Here is a 26,407-nt window from a genome sequence, read left to right as displayed (position 1 = left end):
AACCAAATGGAAGAATGAAGGTGATTCTGATAAATGTAAAGACAGTAAAAAAAAAAAAAAAAATTAAATCATGATTTTAAAAGCTGGTGCAATAATTCAAACACTAATAAATTGGAAAAATTAGTGCGTTCAAGTGCGCACTAAAGGCCGAAACGTATCTTCAATTGATATGATGTAAATAAACAATGAGTGATAGCTTAAGTGTAGTTTCTTCTCATAGTTTGAATACTAGTCTTTCATTGTTAGAGCAGATTAATATCTTACCGTGATCAGTGAGTGCTCGGGGAGGTTCATTTCCACCTGCGCTTTGCGCAGCTCATTTCTCCGAAGCCAGCTGTGCGCAAACGCAGTGTCGACTGCTCGGCAAACTCCAAACGCTCAGTCTGTACTGGCCCTCTGTTGCGCAAGCGAGTTGGTTATGGCCAGGTTCAAATTGTGCCCAAAACAACTTAACCACGGCCATTTCAATTGCCTGATGGCTGCGACAATATTCGCCCCGTTGTTATACAAGCGATCTTTTTCTCCTCTATTTTCCATTCGGCAAGTGTCTCGCGCAATGCGTCTTCTAAATTGTCCGCTGAATGTGTCTCTGGCATGAAACTCGTCTGCAGGCATTTGGACTGCATTGCCCACTCTCGGTCCACATAATGTACGGTAGCTGACATATAGGGCATCATGTTGCAGCTGGACCACATATCCGTTATCAAGGCCAAATATTCCACATCACCTAGCGCTTTTTTTTCTTTACGTGCCAAAGCCTCGGATGAGTATCTAATACTTTTAATAATAATAATAATATATTTAATAATGTGATATTAACCCCCCCCGCTATGATCGTCCATCACGATGTTTGCACTGTAAACATCGTCGATGCCAATTAAGGGGACATCGCACAGCCCTAGTGTTTATATAGGCTTAAATTCTGTTACTGAAAGTGTGTTATGCTTACAGTGAAGGACTGTGTGCACTTTACATTATTTTTTTTTACTTAATACAAGAAATTAATGGGTGCCAACATTTTTGCCAAAATGGTATTTTATTTTCCATTGTTTAGGCAGCTTCAGCATCATACTGTGAGATTCTGTTCAATTTTTTTTTTTCTTCTATGAAGCCTGAGCCATTTATTTTATTAGTTTATAATTATTGTTTAATTTAGTCTTCAGGAGAGACTGCCTGCACACAGTACTAGTATTAAGTTTTTTTTTCTTACATGAAAGCTGAGGCATTTTATATTATATTTTAAGGTAGCTTCATGTTGTGCTGTGAGGTTCTGTGCACTTTAATTTTTGAACCAACAGGTGCATTTGGATAAGTAAAGCCTATTTTTCTGCATTTTTGTAGTCCTGGTAATCTTTTATATTGGTAAAGTTGTTTATAGGACCATTTCTCAGTGTCTGTTTTTTTTAATCAATAGTTTTTCAGTAATAACTTAATATTTAACATATCACTCAATTTTAATCACAAAAAGAGAAAATCGCAACAATTTCTCACAACTTTCACTTCCTCCCACAATGTAATCGCAACAAAAACCTAAAAAACACCGCAACTTTCATCGCAATTTTTTGGAAAACACCCCCCACCCCACCCCGCCCGCAACATCAGACATTTTAGCCCGCAACAATCACAAAAAAGGCCCGCGAAATCCTGGGGGGACTGAGTTTTATCTGCAGAAAGTGAAAAGTATGCTCAGTTGAGTTGTGGTCAGGTGACTGACAAATCCATTTTAGAACAGTCCATTACTTTGCGTTCAGAAGCTTGGCTTGTTTTCGCAGTATGTTTTGTGTCCTTATCCATCTATACTGTGCAGCACCATCCTATCGGTTTTGCAGCATTTGATGGAATCTGAGCAGAAAGTATTACTCTATACAACTCGGAATTGATCTTGCTACTTCTATCAGCAGTCACATCATCAATAAACACCAGTGACCCTGTTCCATTGGCTGCCATACATGCTCATAGCCACCATATTTGACAGATGATTGATGCTTTGGCTAATCGGCCCTTCCTTTCATTCTCCATATTCTTCCCATCATTCTGGTACAAGTTAATCTTGGTTTCATCTGTTCAGAGAATCTTGTTCCAGAACTGGGCAGGACTTTTTTTAAAGATGTTTTTGAGAAAAGTCTAATTTGGCCTTTCTGTTCTTGAGTTACCAGTGGTTTTCATCTTGAGATAAACCGTCTATATTTACATTAATGAAGGCATCTCTTGATTGTAGACTCTGACAATTATGCACCTACCTTATTCTTGGGTTTCACGTGATGTCATATCTGCCTCATTAGTTATTCAAAACTTTAGCTGGGGGTCTACCAAAGCTCAGTTGACAAAGCGTTCGTATGAAGAAGGTGCATTGCTCACATGAAAAAATGCCTTAGGCTTGCGTTGTTTTAGATTGTTCGAATCGATCAAACCATGAAACTGATAAAAGTTTCTTCAGGGTTCCTCATGAACTAATAAAAAAAAAGGGTGAACAAACACAGGATTTCACAAAAAGACGTCGAGAAAGGTGGCTTTTGAACCTCTCGCTGAAATCGAAGGGAGCGGAGTCCAAGCACGCTCGAGTTTGCAGTCATCACTTGGTGAAAGGTTTGTATATCCCTCTCAGCTATGTCCTTAGTCTTTTCCAAGTACTTTTCTTGCTATGTGTCGTTATTTTACAGTACTTTTTTTTTAGTCACGAAGTGCTAAAGTCCCCAGCTGTTTCTTTGTCAAGTCAAGTTTGTTTGTTTGTATAGCGCTTGTAACAATAGACATTGTCCCAAAGCAGCTTTACAGAATCTGAATGACCCAAGACATGAGCCAATTTTATCCCTAATCTATCCCCAATGAGCAAGCCCGTGGCGACGGTGGCAAGGAAAAACTCCCCCAGATGACACGAGGAAGAAACCTCGAGAGGAACCAGACCCAAAAGGGAACCCATCCTCACCTGGACAACAGCAGACATGACTATAACAGTTTTAACATGAAGTCAGTTTCATTGATGTTATAACTCTTCGTTAATGGAAACTTGAGTGCAAAACTGTTCATGACAACTGCAGTCCTGAAGTTAGCAAGCCAACTGTAGTCCTCAGCCAAAAAAGCATTACTGGAAGTGTCCAGAGCGTCCTCCAAGTGTGACTTCCAACTGTCCACCTGGGGCCGTCCTCCACAGGAGCGATGTGATGAGACTCCAACCAGACATGGGGCATCAGGATGGATCAGGCAGGTCCGAAGCGCAGAAGAGGTCAGCATCTCGATCCCAGGATTGACATCTAACTCAGAGGGACAGATTTTTTTTGGGGGGGGGGGGCAGGGAGAGAAAACACAGGTTATTAGGTATGCCCAATGTCACCTGAATAAGTAGGTACAGTATACATTTTGTGCTGAGTACAAGCAGGGACTCCGGCAGAACTAACTATGACAGCATAACTAAAAGGAGAGAGCCAGAAGGTAACACAGGCATGAGGGAGCCCCGGGACATAAAGCAGCCAGCCACTACACCGTCAACAAACTCGAGTGAGCAAGTGAGTGGGAACTGACAGCATCCATACATCCCAGTTTACCTAAACACTCTGTCTAAGGACCCTCCAGATCTATACCTTTACCTCATAAACACCATTAACAAAAGGCTTGACTAAACAGATATGTTTTCAGCCTAGACTTAAATGCTGAGACTATGTCTGATTCCAGACTGTATCTGATTCTTTGTTTACTCCTCACTCGATGGCCGCCACATTGAAAACGTGTCTCGCTTTCTTTAACAGTGTCCTAGCGGTCTCTTCAACGAGTATTTCAGCAAGTGCGCACGATCAAAACAACCACAAGTAATAAAGTCCATATGCATGAAGGTCGTGACAAAATTCTCACCCAGCCATACAGTTGCAATGCGCCGTGATCTCTGTCTTGTTTAATTAAGATCCAGGTCTTTAAAGGGGTTTCTGATGATCTTTGTGAATTATTTACCTGAGAGATAAGAGCCAACACAAGTGAGAATCAAGCCAACTGTTTGTTTACACTTGCAGTGCTTCGTTGTAAAGACACGAACGAAAAGCTTAAAAAAAAAAAAGTACATACACGGGCAAAAGCAATACAGGATTCATTCGGCAGCGACTTGATACCGAGGTCCTTTACTCAGCCGCATACAAAAAAAGTTGTAAGCCTCCATACTCTTCCAATGCTTTCATCTGTTTTGTGGTGAAGAAGGATGTCTGCAACACCAGATAGTTCGAGATGTCGGGGAACTCGACTGGAGGGTAGTTTTCGAGATCATATGACAAATCCTTCTTTCCCAGACTGTAGGGGTCGATTCCATTGCACATAGCAAGCTTCTGAATATATCTAAAGCGAGCAGTGGCTTCTAGATTACAAGCATACTCTGATACGTTATCGCAAGTTGTTTGTACTACGCCAGCCGTTTTGGTTTGCTTGACCACCAGCAGTTTTACCAGAAGTGAAATTGCTAAGAAAAGTCACGTGACTGAAACCCAAGAATTGAGAGTGTTCTTGATTTGGCTAGATGCTGCGAAGGGGTTTTTCTTTACCAAGTAAAGCATCCTGCAATCATCCACTTCAGTTGTTGTCCAAGGTCTCCTTCACTTGCATCAACACTTATTTAGACCGCATGTTGAGAGTTCCCATGAACAGCTGCCGAATGCAAATTCAACACTTGGAATCAAACTTTTATCTCTTTAATTTGTCATGAAATAACCGGTCATAACCGGCGATGAAACTGTTCATCAGTCAACTGTCCGTTTATTTTGAGCCTGTGAAACTGGAGGGGCTTTGTTATAAATGGCTATAATTCCTAAATGGTTAACACAGTATTTTTGTTAAACCTGAATTAAAGCTGAAAGTCGACAGTTTCCTCACATCTTGATTGCTTAATTTCAAATCCACTGTGGTGCTGTCAAGAGGCAAAATGACACATTGCATCACTGTCCAAATAATGATGGAGGACATCAGTAAATTGCATCAGCTGACAGGACATCAGTAAATTGCAACAGGAATAGGAAGTATGCAACGAAGGGAGTATGGGAAACAACTGGGGTGCGGACAAAAACGGGCAGTGGAGCATAAATATTTGAATCACAAAAAAGAACATTTAACATGACAGTCAACACAGGCTCCAAAGCTGCAACTAGAATAAATTTATTAAAAAAGTGTCCACGCAGCAATGCTTGTAAAAGAAACCTGAGAAGAATGTTTAACATGACAGTGCAGTACTGTAATGAATCAGTACATTCTAAATGTCGGTATGCTGTAAACAGTACATCAGTGTAGTAATGAACAAAGTGATGTGCATCAAGGTAGATGGAGGAGCTTGAATCACAGGATGACTGGCAGCTTGGGGGTAGAAGCTGTTACCCAGCCTGTCGGTCTCAGAGAGGATGCTGCAGAGCCTCCTGTCAGATGCGGGTGGGGGCAGATAGATTGTGGGAGTGGTGGGAAGGATCATCCACAATGCTGGAGGACTTGTAGATGCTGCATGAGTGGAGAATGTCTTGAACAGGGGTGGAGACATGCAGACGATTCGTTCAGCTGCCCACACTATCCTCTGTTGAGTCGATATAATTTCATGCTTAAAATGTTCTTATTCCACCGGCAGATAATTTTGTTTTTTTTTCTTCAAGAAATAAATGCTTGATAGAGGCAAAATTATACACTACCGTTCAAAAGTTTGGGGTCACCCAGACAATTTTGTATTTTCCATGAAAAGTCACACTTTTATTTACCACCATAAGTTGTAAAATGAATAGAAAATATAGTCGACATTTTTCTGGCCATTTTGAGCATTTAATCGACCCCACAAATGTGATGCTCCAGAAACTCAATCTGCTCAAAGGAAGGTCAGTTTTATAGCTTCTCTAAAGAGCTCAACTGTTTTCAGCTGTGCTAACATGATTGTACAAGGGTTTTCTAATCATCCATTAGCCTTCTGAGGCAATGAGCAAACACATTGTACCATTAGAACACTGGAGTGAGAGTTGCTGGAAATGGGCCTCTATACACCTATGGAGATATTGCACCAAAAACCAGACATTTGCAGCTAGAATAGTCATTTACCACATTAGCAAAGTATAGAGTGGATTTCTGATTAGTTTAAAGTGATCTTCATTGAAAAGAACAGTGCTTTTCTTTCAAAAATAAGGACATTTCAAAGTGACCCCAAACTTTTGAACGGGAGTGTATACCAATAGGTTTGATAGTTTTGTATTTGCTTTAATCTCATCATGTGAAATATTATCTAAATGGAACTATGTTCAAGATATTTCCACTTGCTGAGATGTAATTTTTTGCACTGTTGCCTATCGTCTTGTCATGTTGGCAACAAGAAACCAGAAAGTGCAAAGGTCATAAAGGCGGCGGCTTCTTCTTTGTCCTGAAGACTTTACCGTGGCAGAAAACTTAGACATGTACAAAGCCCTGACGCTGGAGACTCCTCCTATAAATGTGAAATAAATGTCTCCTAACAGGAAGTGTCACCATATTAACAATTAGACATTGTTCTTTGTCAAATAGCAGCATGTCTTAATAATACTGTCAATCATGTGGCGCGGCTGTCCTGCAACTCTCTGTGAACGAGCTGCTACGATAGAAACAATAACATTAGAATGAGCATATTAGATAAACTTGCGATTTTGAATTACAGGTGATCCTACTGTCGGAGCAGTGCTCTTGCCAGGCAAAACAAACCTCGCCCGGCAGCACTTATTTGATACCTATATGTTGATGATGGTAATATTTCTCAATCATCAGCTGTCCAGTTATGATCCTATGAAAATCCATGACCTTGAGTTTGACATTTCACAGTCATTCAAGGTTAAAGGTCATGGTGCCAAATGAAAGCCCATATGGCACTTCCTATAAGTTGATAATGGTAAATATCTGTCTGCCATCAACCGTTTTCAAGTTACAGCCCACTGAAAATCCGTGACCTTGAGTTTGACCTTTCAAGGTCACTCAGGGTCAAAGATCATGGTGCCAAATGAAAGGCCATATGGGAGTTCCTGTATGCTCATAATAGAAAACATCTGTCTATCGGCAACCGTTTTTGAGATATAATGGAAAATTTTATTTTGACCAAAAGGTGGCGACATGGTAGTGTAGTGGTTAGCACTGTCGCCTCACAGCAAGAAGGTCCGGGTTCGAGCCCAGCGGCCGGCGAGGGCCTTTCTGTGCGGAGTTTGCATGTTCTCCCCGTGTCCACGTGGGTTTCCTCCGGGTGCTCCGGTTTCCCCCACAGTCCAAAGGTTAGGTTAACTGGGGACTCTAAATTGACCGTAGGTGTGAATGTGAGTGTGAATGGTTGTCTGTGTCTATGTGTCAGCCCTGTGATGACCTGGCGACTTGTCCAGGGTGTACCCCGCCTTTCGCCTGTAGTCAGCTGGGATAGGCTCCAGCTTGCCTGTGACCCTGTAGAACAGGATAAAGCGGCTAGAGATAATGAGATGACCAAAAGGTTGACCTTTCCGGTGACCTTAACCTTCACCTTGACCCGATTACCCCCAAAATTTAATCAGGTAATCTATGGACCATTGGCCACATACCCTGAAAATTTGAAGTCAATCGGTGCAGCGGTCAAGATGCTAGATTGTTGACACACACACAAATGAAAGTTTGAAAGAAAACTGAGAGATATACCCCATCATGTAGCGTATCAATGGAAGCAGAATTGAAATATGAACATTTTAGAATTGGTTTGACGTAAATATGATGAATATGAAGGAAGATACCGTGAAAAAAAAAATATTTTTACCTTTTTGGTGACCTTGACCGGATGACCCTCAAAATGTTGGAGGTTCTATTTGAGACCAATGCCCATCTATCCTGAAAGTTTCATGAAGATTGGTCCAGCCGTTTTCCCGTAATGATGTTAACAAAAAAACAAAGAAACCCCACCAAAAACAATACCTCGCCCCCAGTGGACTCCGTCCCTGGCGAGGTAATCAGCGTATATAAATATGGTGTATTATCTGTGGTCTTTCAGGAGTTTGCAGTAGAAGTGGAATCTGAGAAGACTGAAAAGACTGCAGAGAAGGAGCAGAGGATCGTTAAAGACCTGAACACAATGTCACAGAAAGAGAAGCTCAAACTGCTGAAGAAGGAGAGTCCAGAGCTCCTGGAGCTCATTCAGGATTTCAAGGCTAAGGTACTGTTTGAGTGGTTTATATTAATTAAAAGAAGAAGCAGCCTTCATTTGTCACATGTACACTGCAGCACAGTGAAATTCCTCTTCTGCGTTTAACCCATCTGAAGCAGTGAACACGCGCATGCACACAAGTGAACAATGAGCGCGCACACATACCCAGAGCAGAGGGCAGCTATGCTACAGCGCCCGGGGAGCAGATGGGGGTTAGGTACCTTGCTCAAGGGCACTTCAGCCGTGATACAGAAAGAGGGGAAAGTGCTGTTCATTCATTCAACTCCCCTCACATTTTTCTTGCCGGTCCCAGGAATCGAACCGGCGACCCTTTGGGCCCAAGGCTGCTTCTCTAACCTAGAGGGCATGGCTGCCTTGGCAAAAGATCCTTTGCTGTAATTTTATTGTATATAAAAACATGGCATACTTTTATTAAAGGCTGTTGCCTTCTTATTTATTCTACGTTGTTGCATTTAGCTTACAGAATTGCGAGATGAGATACAGCCTGTTGTGCAGATGGTAAAAAATGGACGGATTCCACCAGGAAAGGTGAGCTGGTGTCTCAAGCAGAAGTTGAAGACTTGTTTATTGTAATTTTTTCCCGCACTTCTGTACAGTCGAGAATTAAATGCCATTCCTCTGAGCCTAAACAATGTACACAGAATAACTAAAATAACTATGGAAAGATTAGTTACAGATAAGTACTTAAAAAAAAAAAAAAGCGCCAAGGTAAATGTATACAGACAGTTCTAATTTCCTGTAATACCTCTTTTTTTTCTTTTCCCCCTAGGGGGCAAATTACCTCAAGACTAAGCAGCAACTTTATCTTAAGTAAGTAAATCTCTCTCTCTCTCTCTCTCTCTCTCTCTCTCTCTCTGACGTGTATATATAAACAAACAATTATTCCACAAAATCAACTCGTACATGAGCTGATAGCCGACGAGGCTAACTGGAATAACTATTTTATTATATCCACGTTCACTGGATTTTAAGAAATGGAGCATTTTTATTTTTTGCAAATTCAAAAAAGACAGGCTTTATGATAGATTTCTATTTTATGATTTCTATATTATCGAGTCAGTACATTTTAGAGTTCCAAACCTTCGTTTTCCAGAACAAAATTAAAGGTTACCCCACCCCCCCAAAAAAACAAAGTTTGGATCTGAGCAGGATATTACATGTGACCACTTTTCAGATTAAAAAGAAAACATAATGAAGGCTACAGAGTTTTGCTGCAAAATTAAGAAGCAATGGAGCACTTGCATGTGACGTCACAGCCGATCCAGATTGTGATAGACGCCATCGTGTCGGTCAAACGCCATATTCCGCCTTCTACTTCAGGTTCTACTTCTGCTTTTACTTCTACCTTTTCTTCTGGAAAACCCTACTATATACAATTCTACTACAACGGCTGCGGCTACAAGCTCTCCCTACCTGTGCACGTTTTTTGTGTGTATTTTTGCGTGTTGTTCATCTGTACCAGACTTCAATATCCACTACAACCGTATGGACTTACTGGACATTGGTTTCCAGCAGAAAATGACGGTTTGTAGCGATTTCCATCGCATGCACAACATTCCGGATGAGAAAAAAAAAATAATAATAATAACATTCCGGACGAGATGGCGAGACCAGCAGGGTCTCCGTGGATTGTTATTGGAAGCAAAGGGAAGGAGGTGGCACCGGGAGCGGAAGCAAAAGCGAGGCTACAGGCAGAGCCGGCCTGTTGACTAAGCTCAGAAAACAGCTACTCAAACCTCCACTGCCAAGCCTCTACCTCTCCAACACCAGATCCATGTAAACAAGACGGACGATTTGGAATTACCTTATTCTATTCTATAATCGGCTGGTCAGTGCTATACTCAATACTTAAGTGACTTACCCATCCAATGAGGATTATTTTCTTGTTTACAAGATGCCACATCTGAGTCGCTGACAAATCCTGAATTTCTGTAAAGAAAACTGTCCAGAGATTTATAAGCACGCAGTGCTTCACCACTGAACAGCGAGGGAAAGTTAATGAGGTAATCATATACGTCCGGGTATTCCGCTGGCAGTTCAAAATCCGGTCGTGAAAACTCCGTCCGGTAAGCCATAAGGGTCACAAATCTGTAGATCGTTTATTTTAGACATATATCTAGTTATCTGTTCATTAGAAAAATGAGCCGTGTAGTCCGTCGGTTGAAATTGATCCATTCTGTACACGAGTGCAGCAGTATTCAGCGGTGTTTTTGACCGACAAGATGGCGGTTGTGTGCTTTCCGGTCACGTGACTGCAAGATCTCTATAGTGACATTTCCCGGGTGGGGAAAAGTTGTCAAGATGGTGGTGCCATCTGTCATATTTACAATTTTATGGGTGTCTTGGCTGGTATGAGCTACAGCCTCACTGAGGTTATTTTATATTAATATAAAAATATATGATATGATTTTAAGCCCTTTTTAGTCTACAGCATTTCTTTCCGTGTGCCTAAGACTTTTGCACAGTACTGTGATTATATATCCACGTTCACTGGATATGAGCAGTCACACGCTCTGATTGATTGGCTACTCTACTACTTGGATATCAGCTCATATACCGTGAGTAGAGAGAAACAAAATGGCGGCTTTATCAAGTATTTAAAAGAAACAGAAATGGTTCAAAGAATATAGGGGGTGGGGTTTTTTTTGTTTGTTTGTTTGTTTGGTTGGTTTTTTTTTGTTTCCCCCTTCCCCAATATCACCTGTTCTGTACTCCAGCCCAGTTGGTGGTGGTAATGCATCTTTAACTTGGTTTGCCAACCGCCAAAAAAAAAAAAACCTAAAGAACAACAAAATGGTGGACCGTTTTCCTGAACCAACCGAGGATGAAATAAAAACTCTCCTCAAAAACAAAACCCAGAAAATTACCAAAAAAGCAGCAAAATATGGAATAAAAGTATTTCATGGTGGGCGGCACGGTGGTGTAGTGGTTAGCGCTGTCGCCTCACAGCAAGAAGGTCCTGGGTTCGAACCCCGGGTCCGGCGAGGGCCTTTCTGTGTGGAGTTTGCATGTTCTCCCCGTGTCCGCGTGGGTTTCCTCCGGGTGCTCCGGTTTCCCCCACAGTCCAAAGACATGCAGGTTAGGTTAACTGGTGACTCTAAATTGACCGTAGGTGTGAATGTGAGTGTGAATGGTTGTCTGTGTCTATGTGTCAGCCCTGTGATGACCTGGCGACTTGTCCAGGGTGTACCCCGCCTTTCGCCCGTACTCAGCTGGGATAGGCTCCAGCTTGCCTGCGACCCTGTAGAACAGGATAAAGCGGCTAGAGATAATGAGATGAGTATTTCATGGTAATATGTTTTTTTTTTATTTTTCAATAGTTATTTTTATCACATTTTTCACAAATTGCTACTGTCATTTCGGCGGTTTGTTTACATTCTAAGCGGAAAAGATTTTGTCGGATGTTTTGTGTAAAGTTTTTATTTATCGAATTTGCAAAAAATAAAAATGCTCTGTTTCTCAAAATCCAGTCAGTATGGATATAATAAAAGTTATTCCACTCAATCCTGTCGTACGTGGCTTAGAGCCAACTCGGCACTCTGCGCCTCGTCGGCTACCAGCTCATGTATGACTCGATTTCGTGGAAAAGCTATTAAAGAAATAAATATTTATTTTCACACAAAATCAGAATTAACTTCTCTTCTCATCCCCCCCCAAGCTATTGCACAAACATTAGTTTTTACCTGGTTTTAAAAGCCAAGAGAATTCCAGCACATAACCATCCAGTGATTGAGAGATTGGTGACTTACAGAAATGTAAGTACAGATGTTATTTCTCTGATCATATTTTATTTTTGTTAAGTGCCGTTATAATCTATGCTTATATATTTGTAGGTTTAGTTAAAATGTCTCTTTGTGTTCATAGTTAATCAATGAACTAGGAGCTGTTGATGCCAAACTCTCCCCTCAACTGCACCAGCTTCTTTCTGAAGGTCAGGAAAAGAGAGCAGTTAAACAAACCCAAAGCAGCAAAAAGAACAACCGTGAGGTAAGAACATCCTTTTCCTCTATAGGGTCGTTACTGAAGCGTCAGTAACGAATAAATACTTGAGTTTCTTATGTCTTCATAGATATCAAAGGTGGCAGATATCCAGGAAACTGTAGAGTCTGACATGGACGAAGAGGCAGCCCTGCTCTTCTACAAAGCCATCGAGGAGAGACTGAAGCTAAAGAGAATGAAGAAGAAGAGGCTGCCAGAGGATGGGTGAGAGATTGAGAATGATGATCAGTGTGTCATGGAAAGACGAAACAGGGTTAAAGACCTCACTAACAGATGCCCTGGGACACTGCGTGTAGGTCAGTGATGGAGCAGGAGGCAGAAGAAGCAGCAGAGGTGGACGGAGCAGCTAAAAGGGGCATTACCTACCAGGTACAGTGAAACTGACTGTGGAAGAGGAACGGTCCTTATTTGGCCCTTGTTCTAAATATTGTACGTTAAAAAAAAATGTAAAGAGGAGCAAAATATTTTAATATATTTTACGGTGTTTTAAGTAAAGAAGACTTTAGTTGGTTAAATTAACACAATTATGATGCCAAACTGTGGTCTCATTTTGAAGTTATTCAACCAGGAAGACCCATCTACCTGTAAACTCAAAAGCAGAGCTGTAGTACTGCCTTAAAGGAGATGTGCAGAACCATGGCCTCAATTTTTGTTTATAAATGCCTTGAGACTTCAAGAATGGCATAGGAATAGTTATAAGCGTTAACAATAAATCTGTTAGTCATTTTTATGATTAAAATGATTCATATAGGTGAATCATATCGGTCTCATCGCCATTTCCGCTATACTAAAACACAGAGCTAACTGCAACTTCGATCCTCCATTTTGAGCTAATTTATCGTGCAGCAACACGACAGAAGGTGGATTTATGTTGCATTCATGGCCCAAGAATGATCAAACTGCAAAGATTTGGATGTGTTTTGCGAGAAGTTCACGGGCACATTTTACTGATGACTCGTACGAAACCTCCGATCTGTTGAGGAGCGTTGGCCATAAGCCTGTCTTGAAAGAGGGTGTAGTACCAACAATTAAAGGAAAAGAAAACTACAAGAAAAGGAAATAAACTGAAACCTGCACCGCGCAAACCTGACGGTGTTTTCCAGGTCAAAGTTGAGCAATATTTACGTAATACTGACGAAAGGCGACGACAACCAAACAAGGGCAGTTGCCATTTTCCGATGTAAGATTTCGTCACTTTTAATACCTGCCGGGAGGACCCGACAACTACCTCAGCAGTGTTTGGCAGTTTCCACCATGCATCTCCCAGAATTAAATGCGGCACAACAAACATGGCTCCCAAGAAGAGGATTGTTTCTTCGGGGCAAGAGTCCGACAAAAACACCAAGAAAACAAGGATGATTTTGTCGTATCTCGGCAAAACCGGCAGCCAGCGTGACTCCAACAACAACAGTGACAGATCGCGCGTCCGCGAGGGTGACCAAAAATGAAGATGGTCGCTGTTATAGTTGGATTGCTGTGGCGGGTACATCGCAGTCAAGCGAGGCCGACAGAGAAAATCGCGATCATGGTGACCCAGAAATAGAGGGAACTTTCCGCGAAGATCATGGGCGTGCCGCTGCCGACTCAGAAACGGAGAAAACTTTCAGTGAAGATCGTGACAAGATAATGTGTTAATTTTGATTTAGGTTGTAAAAATTCTCAGCTTGTTATATCCAATTGAGCCAGGAAAGATCGTGGCCATGTTAACATGTTTATTTTTAGAATGAGAGAATAAAGAATTACAGTAATGCTATGAGTTGTAAAGCTAGATATGATGTAAATATAGGCATTATTAGGTTGAGAAGGGTGTAGTATGGAGGCTTGTGTATTTGCAGAAAATATTTCCAAATTGCAGAACACTGGAAAAAAGTATTTCGACCACTGCCATTTATGCAGCATACAAGAGTCAAGGATGGAGATACTATCCACTCAAATGTATTTAAAAATAAAGGTTCTGCGTATCTCCTTTAAAAATGGTTCAAATCAAATGCAGTTAATTAGGTTAATGATAAATTCAGTGGAGGGTGTTGAATATTTTGACAGGTTTGGCTGCTGTTGTATAATACCTGAAAATATCAATGCAAATTGAGACAATCTAACTCCCGGTTGATTTGCAGGACATTCTTTTTGAGTACAGGGTCAAATATTATCCCCACACCAGTTCTGGCTGACTTTGTTCCATGGTAGTAGAGTTTGTAACCATTACCAATCTCCTTTGCCTTCATCCCTTTCCATCGAGTCTCCTGAATGCATAATACATTCATTTTCCTCTGTGACATCATGTTGACCATTTCCATACTCTTTCCTGTCATGGTGCCAACATTCAGGGTGGCAATATTAAGCACAACCCCCTTTCTTTCTCTCCTTGCTTTCCTTCTTTGAGCTTGCTTCTTTAACCGTATCTGCTTTTGACACAGTAGCTGTAGCTTACGCCCTCACGGCGCTCAGGCTGTGCATTGTTTCCGGAGAACACCCTAGCATGACGCTCGTTGGATTGAATGGATTGCATGTTATAGTTAGTTTGGCAAAGATTTTACGACCGGATACCCTTCCTGCCGTCAACCCTCTTCATTTCTCCAGGCTTGGGACTGGCGCACAAATCCACTGGATTCTAGACGCTTCCGGCTGAGTTGTGATCATCATGGACTGTTTGACAAATGAAATAAAGGATTCACCTTGGGATATGATGTATGCAGATGATGTCCTATGTAGAGAGCCAAGGATGAATTGAAAGAAAACCTTGAGGATTGGATGAGAGGCATGAAGGTCAGCACGACGAAAACTGAATACTTCCAAATAAGCAACAATGATCAGCAGAATGGTACAATTACACTACTTGGAGAAGAGGTACCAAAAAGTAATAGAGTTGAAGTACTTGGGGTTAACTGTACAAGAAGAGACAGGAAGCAATAGAGAAGTGGTCAAAAGGATCCAGGCTGGTTGGATCAGCTGGAGAAAAGTGACTGGCATCACGTGCGACAAAAAGGTAGCCCAAAAGTCAAAGGGAAACTCTACAAAACTGTCATCAGGCCAGCAATGCTATAAGGGTTGTTTTACAATCAGGGTACAGTTTGTGTCACAGGGGTCCAAAATTCAAACTGGTTCTTGTACCAGTTTTTAAGTGAAGGACAAGTTAAAGAACAGATTTCAGGTAATTTTTTGACGTGTGTATGGTAGTTTTGTGTAATCTGCTACAAGATGGGAGAAACAAATGAAGTGATTCTCGGAGAGGACCTTTTTTTGACGATTCAGAATCCACTACTTCCATAGTGCTTTTAAATATAAGGCTGTAAGCTGTGTGTTCGTTGTCTCTAATATTTATGTCCCAATATCTTGACCATATTTTAGGATGAAAATAATCATTTTAGATATGTTATTTTATATTGAAAAATTAGCTGTCTCGGAGCGGACATTTTTTTTGACACAATTACATACTAATTTGATCAAAATAGTCTGAAAACTTACTGGCATTCAACATTAAAACTTTAACTATGTTTCCAATGATATGGAACCAAATATTTGTTTTATGGTATAAAGAATGATTTAAGTGCATCCCTTTTGGAGCTACCTGTGGTCAAAAAAGCACTTTTTCTAAATGACATGAGTAATTTTGCTAAATATGACACACATTGCCATACATTCACCAAAAATAACATCACTTTTTTTTTTTTTTTTGCATGGTAAATAGAGCTATCACAGGGCTACAATAAACAACCAAGTTTATTTAGTCAAGCCTTTTGATATTGAAGATAAGTGTTAAATGTGATTTGTAGCTTGCGTACCCTGATTGTAAAACAACCCATATGGAATGGAGCCAGTGGTAGTCACCAAGGCACAAGAGAAGCAGATGGACATGGTGGAGATGAAGATGCTGCGATTCTCTCTTGGTCTGACTAAACTGGACAAGGTACAGAATGAAGTGGTAAGACGAAAGTTAGGAGTGGGGCCTTTGAGTGGAAAACGCATAGAAACAAGGCTAAGAATGCATGGACATGTGTTAAGGAGAGACCCTGGCTATGTTGGAAAAAGAGTGAGAGCGATATCCATCGGATGGAGAGGAAGGTAGACCAAAATGTCTACAAGACTGTGTCAAGGAAGGTACGACAGCTGCTGGAGTGATGGAGGAAAGGGCAACTGACAGAAGGTACTGGAGGGCATGGATGAGCACCGATGACCCCACACTATGTGGGAAATAGCCTGAAGATGATCACTGCAAATTGAGAGACAAGGGATTTCAGTAACCGTTTTACGACGACTTTAATCTCACATAACCAGCTAGCTGGAAGTAGGCTACAGGGGTTATTGAGAATAGGTCAGGCTATATTAATACACCTCCTGCCTGATGTAAAGTTCAGTAGTGGTGAGTAGTTGGAGCCATTCACCACTCCTATACATCCTGAAGGTAGATTCGTATGGCCTGACCTATGAGGACATCTGTTTGTCTCAGTTTCGTCAATGGATTCCTCATACACTGTAGACGCCAAACTCTGTGGTGCCGAGTTTATGAACTGTACAGGAGCTTAAGACTTGGATCTTAAACTGATGCCCTACTACCTGTTCCCAGAGCATTATTTTTAGACATTGTTTACTGTAGTTTTTTTTTTTAATTCTAAACTCAATGTACATTTTTTCAAATATTTATACAACTTATTTACTTCCAAAGATGGCCAAGAACAGAGGACTCACACCAAAGAGGAAGAAAATTGACCGCAATCCTAGAGTCAAACACAGAGAGAAATTCAGACGCGCCAAGATTCGCAGGAAGGGTCAGGTACGGGTTAAAGACACAAACTCCTGAAAGTATGTGACGGGATTGGTTGTCTTATTCTAAATGAGATGGTGTGCGCATCTGTTTCAGGTTCTTGAGGTTCGGCGTGAGGAGACAAGATACAGTGGAGAACTCTCTGGCATTCGTGCTGGAATTAAAAAGAGCATCAAGCTCAAGTGATAAATCGAGTTATATCAAGCGATTAAAAAGTCAAGTTCGTTCAGTTTGTGTAAAATCAGATGTTTATTTGCGAACCATTTTTTATGATGTGCATGTTCATTCAATAAATTCTGAGTTGATAATCATGCAGCAGTGATATGACTTCAGGACTGATTACGTTTCCTTGCCTGACTAATTATGTCTGGAAAAAGTAAAACTATCATTACTTGATAAACATACTCAGAATTAAACTATGTTTTACAATGACAAACTTGTAACTCTGCACATTATTAATAACTGCATGCCAAAGATCAGTAAATGGGTGTATGGGGAATATTCATGCTGAGTTTTTTCCTTCATGTAGCTGGTGACAAGTGAGAGTCTGTTACTTGATCCTGAACATCCACCACCTGAGGATGACAATTTATTCTAGACTGACTGAATTAAAAGGCATGTACAAGTCTGTATCTTCCACTGATCTAGAACCGGTACGGACACCTCGACTTGAACCGTTTTAACTTAAGTAAAAGAACATGGACGGAGTTAGGAGACCGCCAACACACTTCTACCCTTTTTGGTTTATGAACTGAGTGTGCGCATGCGACAAATTCTTGACGATCTTCTCTTCGATTTCTACTTCTCTCTGAGCTTCCTCGTCCGTAAGGATCAGTTCTTGCTGGGAGGCTTTAGTCACAATGACGACGTAACCGCGCCGTGTGTCCAGGACATTAGCCACGACTGCTTGGTGCTTGTAGGTGTCCAAGGCACAACGAGCTCGCTCCAAGAGGATGGACGGATCAGTTTCCAGCTTGAATGAAATGACGAATGCTTTTGGGGCCCAGTCCTTCACCAGTGGTTTAAGGATTTTAGGTACCATTTTCATGCTGATCTGAAAGGTCACAATCTCTGGTGAGAAACTTGAAGATTAGAGATAATGATGATAAACATTTGGGCAATTCTGTACCTGTAGAGGTCCATTGGAGGACTGTATTTTGTGCTCTGGCATTTCAGAAGCTGGGATGTAGAAATCAGAAACCGCCGCAGCCAAATAAAACATAGCTTTGGAACCTGAAATATGGAAATAATTTATTTTAAATCACTTCTGAAACTTAGACACGGGTCTCAGAAAAAAAAAAAGTACTAATTTACAGTACATCTTTCCTTGTTGCTGAGCTACCCTTATCTGTCCGTATAATATGTACACTCACTGTCCACTTTACAGAAAACAAAATCATCTTTTAGTAAAATGAAATTAATCTCTTCTCCAAATACAGTTTTAAAAGTTAGGCAATGTGTGTTCTTAACGTGTTTGTATAACGTGACTGGATTACAACATGTTCACATTAAACAAATACACTAACCATCCACTTTATTAGGAAGACCTGTACATTCATGCAGTTACCTAATCAGCCAATCGTGTGGCAGGAGCACCTTGGAAAAAAATAATCATCACGCAGATACATGTAATTGAAGCATGTTTCTCATTTAAACTGCCCGTTTGAGTTGACTGGAATGTATAAGAACTTTCAAACTGCAATCCACAACTTCCTGATTAACTGGGGTACAAATATGTGACGCAGAGGCCAAATTCCCTTAGTAATCCATCATCATGGGGAAGACAAGGCAATCAGAGACAGCAGACCTCACCCCCTGCAGTGTAATTATTTCCTCTTGGCTAGAAAGGGAGGGTGTCCGTCGTTCAGATTATATTCATGGACTATTTTTTTTTTTTCTTCCATTACTCCAGTTGAATACATTTTTTGTAGGGTTACGATACATTGCTTTATCAATTTTCAAGGGCATCATTAAAGACCGGCAGTGCGGTCCTAGTATTATTAAACAGATCTGTACAAATCGTGGTTCACGCTTTTCTCAAAGCACAGCTGTTCGGAAAATATGTGTGAAAGTACTCTCATTCTCCTTTTTTCCCCCCCTTCACATCACAACATAATTAATTGAATGGGTTCCAATGATCATGATTCATCAGCCCAACAAATTTTGCGTCAATACATCCAGTCGTCACGGAGTTGAGCGAAAATCTGGGGTGGGACAGACACGTGTGGGGATCATAATACCTCGTCATCCCACTAGGTGGGGGCAAGGTAATAAGAGAACACAAACCAAATGAGGGAGAAATGTACTGACCTTCATAAGTCAGGAAATAGTTATTTAAAAAAAACACTACTTGCCTGAAAATGTCAATTTCTACTGTTATGGCAGTAATCAAAAGGTGCACACCAGTTGGAACTGTTAGCCATTTACCCCTTAACGACGACCCCATGTATATCCCATAATGACAACATATGACGCCTTGTCTAAAAGCTTGTCTTTCGACTTTTTTTCTTGTAAATATGTTCTAAGGGTGAACAGTATATACATATACAAGGGTGGCTGTAGCAACTGCTTTAAGGGGTAAAGAGTTCAACTTGCCTGGAACAGGACCCAAGTTTATACTGCCCCCATGGACAGTGAGGATCACCAACAGTGATCCTTGGAGGTTTTTTGCCTCTCTTATGGCAAGAGGCGCAAAAAAAAAAAAAAAAACCTCCCAAGGATCACTGTTGGTGAACTACAAGAAAAGTAAAATCTTGTGGTTTCCAAGTCTCTAAAACCACCATCAGCTACCACCTCCATGCCAACAGATTATTTGGAAGGTATGCCAGTGAAAAGCCTTTTCTGTCAGTAAACCACAAACAAGCACCTGAAGTTTGTGAAACACTACTACAACTTGAACTGGAACCATGTTCTATGGTCTGATGCAACAAAGAGGGAGCTTTCTGGCAAAATACACTCAATGTGGGTTTGGTGTTTCTTTAACATAAATAAATGGGCCATAATGAACAGAAACCTATCCCAGCCATGGTGGAAGTTCCATGATGTTTTGGGGCTGTTTTTTCCTCCAAAGGCCCTGGAAACCTTGTGAGGGTACATGGCATCATGGACTCCATGAAATACCAAGACATTTTAAATCAAAATCTGTCTGCCTCTGTCAGGAAACTAAAACTGGGTTGTCACTTGATCTTCCAGCAGGACAATATTCTGAAGCACATGTTTAAATCGACACAAAAATGGTTCACTGACCACAGAATAAAGCTTCTCCCTTGGCCATCTCAGTCCTCTGACCTGAACCCCACTGAAAACCTGTGGGGTGAGTTGAAAAGGAGAGTGCACAAGAGAGGGCCTTGGACCCTGGATGATCTTGAGAGATTGTGTAAAGAGGAATGGTCTCAGATGCCCTGCTCTGTATCACCAACCTTATAAAATAGAGAATACTCAGTGCTGTTTTACTGGCAAAGGGAGGTTGTACAAAGTATTAAATGCATAGGTGCCAATAATAGGGACACATTTTTACTGGAAATAAGAATTTCCTGACGAGGGATTTGTTTTTCTCAGAATCAATTCTTCAATTAAAGATTGGAATTCTCATTTTTTTCAGTGCAAGATGAAACGACTTCACCAAAAGGTGGATTTTTTCCCCCTAATCTTTACAAAGGGTGCCAATAATTGTGGAGGGCAGTGTGTATGCATTACCTATTGAACTGAGAGCTTGTGCTGCAGCTTTGAGAAGGTGGAGATACTCAGACAAAGTGCTGAACTCCACTGGAAGAAGTAACCCTGCAGATTTGACTGCCTGGTACCGCTTCAGGACCTCTGTGATGTTTGGCAGCTTTGTCTGATCCACTGTGACCAGACCAGTGCCCTCCTGAACCGTGTCTAATGTCAGACAGTCCAGCAGATTGAGCCCTGAGTAGAGGCGTGTGAATGGATACAGAGAGCGCTGTCTGTGCAGGAAAATCACAGCATACCCCTGGGCGAGAAAATACTCTGCTGAGGAGGCTCCACGCCGGCCGCTGCTGAAGTTGTCCAGAAAGCGCACTGTCCTGGACTCAAGAGGAACCTTGGTGCCTCCTGAAGTGATGAGCACAACCATGCGACCTGCAGCTCCATGCTGCTCCGCAAACGCCGCCATCACCCCCCTGACCTCCTCAACATGAGCCGGGACAGCAAACTCCTCACTCAGGCTGCTTGGTGTTGCAGGGTCACAACTCGCCATCGTGTGTTCACCTGCGTTATAAAACGACATGGCTGTGGATGGAGTTTATACACCTTCAACTCTTCCAATTCAAACATCTTTCTTCATTTACTAAAAACTAAACTGACACTCTTGCCGTAAACAAACCTGCACATCTGATTGTTCTTACCAATCACATGCATGTGTAGTGCAATTATTTTAGCTTTAATAATTATTAAAATTACCTAACAATTTTTGTTGAGTTAGGTCTGACAGCTGTTTTTAACTATTTTTTGGGTGCGGAATCCAAAACTGATCTCAGTTTTTCTCTATCACATCAAGTTTTTGAACTATAGGATCCCCGTTTTCTTAAAAAATATGAGATACTGTACTTAACAGATATGTGCTTTATAAAAATTTACAAATATTGACATACAATGAAATATGAAAGAAACAGGCATGACTGCAATGTTTATTTAACACTTGTTTTTACAAAGGATATGGCTACTGTAATTATAATTGTGTGCAAGAAGAAGAAACCTTTATTCATCACATGCACACTTCAAGCACAGTGAAATTCATCCTCTGCATTTAACCCATCTGAAGCAGTGAACACACGCACACACTCAGAGCAGTGGGCAGCCACACCAGAGCGCCCGGGGAGCAGTCAGGGGTCAGGTACCTTGCTCAAGGGCACCTCAGCCCAAGGCCACCCCATGTTAACCTAACTGCATGTCTTTGGATTGTGGGGGAAACCGAAGCACCCGGAGGAAACCCACGCAGACACGGGGAGAACATGCAAACTCCATGCTAACCACTACACCACCGTGCCGCCTGTGCAAGTAGTTAAGGTAAAAATTTACGTTTATAGAGATCTTGCAGTCACGTGACCGGAAAGTACACAACCGCCATCGTGTCGGTCAAAAACACCGCTGAATACTGCTGCACTCGTGTACAGAATGGATCAATTTCAACCGACGGTCTAATGAACAGATAACTAGATATATGTCTAAAATAAACGATCTACAGATTTGTGACCCTTATGGCTTTCCGGACGGAGTTTTCACGACCGGATTTTGAACTGCCAGCGGAATACCCGGACGTGTATGATTACCTCATTAACTTTCCCTCGCTGTTCAGTGGTGAAGCACTGCGTGCTTATAAATCTCTGGACAGTTATCTTTACAGAAATTCAGGATTTGTCAGCGACTCAGATGTGGCATCTTGTAAACAAGAAAATAATCCTCACTGGATGGGTAAGTCACTTAAGTATTGAGTATAGCACTGACCAGCCGATTATAGAATAGAATAAGGTAATTCCAAATCGTCCGTCTTGTTTACATGGATCTGGTGTTGGAGAGGTAGAGGCTTGGCAGTGGAGGTTTGAGTAGCTGTTTTCTGAGCTTAGTCAACAGGCCGGCTCTGCCTGTAGCCTCGCTTTTGCTTCGGCTCCCGGCGCCGCCTCCTTCGCTTTGCTTCCAATAACAATCCACGGAGACCCCGCTGGTCTCGCAATCTGGTCTCGTCCGGAATGTTTTTTTTTTTTTTTTTTCTCGTCCGGAATGTTGTGCATGCGATGGAAATCACTACAAACCGTCATTTTCTGCTGGAAACCAATGTCCAGTAAGTCCATACGGTTGTAGTGGATATTGAAGTCCGGTACAGACGAACAACACGCAAAAATACACACAAAAAACATAAAAACGTGCACAGGTAGGGAGAGCTTGTAGCCGCAGCCGTTGTAGTAGAATTGTATATAGTAGGGTTTTCCAGAAGAAAAAGGTAGAAGTAAAAGCAGAAGTAGAAGGCAGAATATGGCGTTTGACCGACACGATGGCGTCTGTCACAATCTGGATCGGCTGTGACGTCACATGCAAGATCTCTATAGCTCTTTCTGGAGTGTTCAACTTGAGGACTGTCGCGTTTGATGCTCCAGCAATAGTCAGCCATCATATGTACATCCCATCTACCCTGAGAACATTCTTCCATAACCTTTAAATAGTCTTACTACAGTGGAATTTTGCTTATCTGGAGGGTAAGCTGTAGAGAAAAAACTTGACGTGCTAGGGGGGAAAAAAAAAAAAAACTGACTGCAATTTTGGAATCGGCATGCCAATTTTAGTTTTAATCAGCATAAAAATCTAAACAGAAATTTGTTTCAAATTGTTCCCCAGTGTAATCTGTGTGTGTTAATGGACCATCACAACTAAATATCAGGAGTTTAAACTTTGCTTTAAAAGGTGACTGCAAGTCGACTTCAGTGGTTGACAAAATACGGATATCACGGACTACGGAAACATCATAAAGGGTACAAAATACGGATTGGTTGGAGGATGATGGATCACGGATGGTTAATTTTACGGAACAATGACACAGACGTCACAAAGATCGTCTCCATGGTGACGTTATCTGTCGACGGGAGCTACATGATGGAGGCAGAAGCGCCAGATAAATAAAGTCGAGCTCACTAATCAGCAGACGAGTGTTTCGATAAGAGATGTGGGACATCTAATAATACACAGAGAACACAACTCTGAAATGCCAGTTCTGCCCAAAGGGGGTCAAGTTTACGAATTTCACCCAAAGACTGACGTAGGAAAGAAGTTCGAAGAGCGCAGAATAGTTCGAATAGAAGTTCCCGTCCCGTTGCTGCCAAACTTTAAGACCATCGCAGTGTTCCATTCCATCGGTGATGGAGTTATCGAAACCGAAGGCACGCGGAAATTACATAAAGCAAGCAAAAACATCCGGGAGACCAAAAGTATTCTCTCATTACAAAGCTGGAGGAGACAGTAAACACAACACGGACCGAACTTAGTGCCCATAAATTATATAAAAAGAAAAGAAAGCGGACATGCCATGGAATGTCCTTTAATTCCCTCAAAGAGAAAAACAAAACAGAAGAAAAATCGACTCAAGATGCTCTGATAAATGAGCAAGCAACCGCATATGAAGACAGGATTTATTCCTTTCATTGCAACTTTTCCGGATCTTACTGTCATTTTCAGCATGGAAGACCTACGATTTAAACCAAATTAAGACGAAGTTCATAATTAAAAACATTACCTGCATTTCTATGTTTACTTTATTAATTTACCATTAATATTTCACGAAAAATTGCATATCACATGAATAAAAGATCCGTACTTTGTGTTATATCGTTTATTTTCCGTGAGTCCGTATTTTGTAAACAGTGCTCGACTTCCTGGTGGACTGCGCATGTGCGAGTTCGCGTTTCCTGATTGGCTCGTTGTCTGAGGCGACAAATAAGTTCAAAATAAAAGGCTCATCGCTACACAACTTCATAACGCACATTACATTTTCCGTTTAAAACAAACACACTGAAAATTACTGTGATGTGCTTGTCGTCCGAACAAGTGTACACTTTGTGTTGAAATGTATACATAGCACCAGTTAAGATACTAAAGGGTTGTTTTACAATCAGGGTACAAAGTTTGTGTCACAGGGGTCCAAAATTCAAATTGATTCAAACTGGTTCTTGTACCAGTTTTTAAGTGAAGGACGAGTTAAAGAACAGATTTCAGGTAATTTTTTGACATGTGTGTATGGTGGTTTTGTGTAATCTGCTATAAGATGGGAGAAACAAATGAAGTGATTCTCGGAGAGGACTTTTTTTTTGACAATTCAGAATCCACTACTTCCATAGTGCTTTTAAATATAAGGCTGTAAGCTTTGTGTTAGTTGTCTCTAATATTTATGTCCCAATATCTTGACCACATTTTAGGATGAAAATAATCATTTTACATATGTTATTTTATATTGAAAAATTAGCTGTCTCGGAGAGGACTTTTTTTTGACACAATTACATACTAATTTGATCAAAATAGTCTGAAAACTTACTGGCATTCAACATTAAAACTTAACTATGTTTCCAATGATATGGAACCAAATATTTGTTTTACGGTATAAAGAATGATTTAAGTGCATTTTGGAGCTACCTGTGGTCAAAAAAGCACTTTTTCTAAATGACACGAGTAATTTTGCTAAATATGACACATATTGCCATACATTCACCAAAAATAATGTCACCAAATCTTTTTTTTTGCATGGTAAATAGAGCTATCACAGGGCTACAATAAACAAAGTTTTAGTCAAGTCTTTTGATATTGAAGATAATAAGTGTTAAATGTGATTTTTAGCTTGCGTACCCTGATTGTAAAACAACCCTAAACTGATGCTGTCAAGTTCTGTCCTAATTTTATTCACCGTCAGTTTTCAGCTTCACATCGAGCCATGAAAGAATTTTAGTACCTTCTAATATCTACTGCATGTAACTTTTTTTTTTTACAATAAATTTCATTCAATTTAAGTTACACAAATGTTTTAGATTACACAATGTTTTCAAACCAACTTTTCACCCATAAATTAACCAAATACCCCGGCGTTTAAAGAGTTAAAACACCAAGCCAGTACAAACAATTCAGCCGGCCGGAATGAGTCCCAGCAGACACTTTGTAAAAGTTTGCCGTCTTCCCGGCTGCCTCTCCGGTGTTTATAGATGTTGTAGCTCTGCACAAGCCGGCGAACAAACAGTCCTTTTGTCCTCCTGACGCCGTGTATCTGTCCTTTCTGCTACGCCTCCCTTTTTTTTTTTTTTTTTTAAACCGGCATACTGTGCGCTGCGTTTTTTACAGTCCGTGCAGCACAACGCGACCGTAAACAGTTCCTTCCGGTTCAACACCCTACAAGTTCTTGACATTTGCTTATTTGTTCATTTTGTTCCCCACTTTATCCATTTAAACCGTTCACGTTCCTTTCGGTTGGAGTTCTTGATTTTCTCTTCCTCTCTCGTTATTTCACTTTTCTCCAGTTTGACTTGATATGCAGAGTAATATTTATAGACATTGTTCATAAAGGGCATTTATCCATTTATGTTTAGTGACCTGAGGAAAAACAGTAAACCAAACAGCAGGAAAACAAGCTTTTTTTTTGCCGCCGTTCAGAATAAGGAATAGGGGGCAGTGTTGTTCCAGTAAAAATGTATGCACACTTTCATGCCATCAGTTTCATCCACTCACTCATCCATCATCTGTAGCTGCTTATCCTGGTCTACAGGGTCGCAGGCAAGCTGGAGCCTATCCCAGCTGACTACGGGCGAAAGGCGGGGTACACCCTGGACAAGTCGCCAGGTCATCACAGGGCTGACACATAGACACAGACAACCATTCACACTCACATTCACACCTACGGTCAATTTAGAGTCACCAGTTAACCTAACCTGCATGTCTTTGGACTGTGGGGGAAACTGGAGCACCCGGAGGAAACCCACGCAGACACGGGGAGAACATGCAAACTCCACACAGAAAGG

The 26,407-nt window shown here is 41.2% G+C and overlaps 2 protein-coding genes across 8 annotated transcripts in view; one reads left to right on the top strand and one right to left on the bottom strand.

The window, feature by feature from the left end:
- The window catches only part of utp3 (UTP3 small subunit processome component), a 36,712-nt gene extending 19,308 nt beyond the window's left edge, over positions 1-17,404 (top strand). The window contains exons 8-16 of the mRNA XM_060910507.1: positions 7,967-8,128; positions 8,597-8,668; positions 8,910-8,950; positions 11,799-11,895; positions 12,005-12,127; positions 12,210-12,343; positions 12,436-12,508; positions 16,803-16,910; positions 16,998-17,404. Of these exons, the coding sequence (XP_060766490.1) occupies positions 7,967-8,128; positions 8,597-8,668; positions 8,910-8,950; positions 11,799-11,895; positions 12,005-12,127; positions 12,210-12,343; positions 12,436-12,508; positions 16,803-16,910; positions 16,998-17,087 (900 nt within the window). The 3' untranslated portion in view covers positions 17,088-17,404. The remainder of the gene's footprint in view (positions 1-7,966; positions 8,129-8,596; positions 8,669-8,909; positions 8,951-11,798; positions 11,896-12,004; positions 12,128-12,209; positions 12,344-12,435; positions 12,509-16,802; positions 16,911-16,997) is intronic.
- On the bottom strand, positions 17,120-25,687 carry ppcs (phosphopantothenoylcysteine synthetase). 7 transcript variants are annotated; one of them, XM_060910510.1, is made up of 4 exons: positions 25,517-25,687; positions 20,598-21,131; positions 18,031-18,134; positions 17,120-17,955 (listed from the first exon to the last, which is right to left on the bottom strand). In XM_060910510.1, exons 2-4 carry the CDS (start codon positions 21,118-21,120, stop codon positions 17,632-17,634), a joined length of 951 nt encoding a protein of 316 aa, XP_060766493.1. In that variant the 5' UTR covers positions 21,121-21,131; positions 25,517-25,687; the 3' UTR covers positions 17,120-17,631. The 7 variants fall into 7 exon arrangements, with proteins under 7 accessions (XP_060766493.1, XP_060766496.1, XP_060766494.1 ...); XM_060910513.1 differs by lacking the exon at positions 25,517-25,687 and adding an exon at positions 24,145-24,227 and having other exon boundaries at positions 17,122-17,955; XM_060910511.1 differs by lacking the exon at positions 25,517-25,687 and adding an exon at positions 22,193-24,134 and having other exon boundaries at positions 17,122-17,955.
- Between the last annotated feature and the right edge of the window lie 720 nt (positions 25,688-26,407).

The sequence above is a fragment of the Neoarius graeffei genome, chromosome 26, assembly GCF_027579695.1.
Source record: "Neoarius graeffei isolate fNeoGra1 chromosome 26, fNeoGra1.pri, whole genome shotgun sequence".
Taxonomy (NCBI): domain Eukaryota; kingdom Metazoa; phylum Chordata; class Actinopteri; order Siluriformes; family Ariidae; genus Neoarius; species Neoarius graeffei.
This window is presented reverse-complemented; position numbering and strand designations above follow the sequence as displayed.

Excerpts from the sequence above, each read along its gene's own strand:
- ppcs (XM_060910508.1), bottom strand. The coding sequence starts at position 21,150 with ATGTCGTTTTATAACGCAGGTGAACACACGATGGCGAGTTGTGACCCT. Across the intron at positions 18,135-20,597 it reads ACAAGCTCTCAGTTCAATAG|GTTCCAAAGCTATGTTTTAT; the intron begins GTAATGCATACA and ends TCCATATTTCAG. Across the intron at positions 17,956-18,030 it reads CCTCCAATGGACCTCTACAG|ATCAGCATGAAAATGGTACC; the intron begins GTACAGAATTGC and ends GTGACCTTTCAG.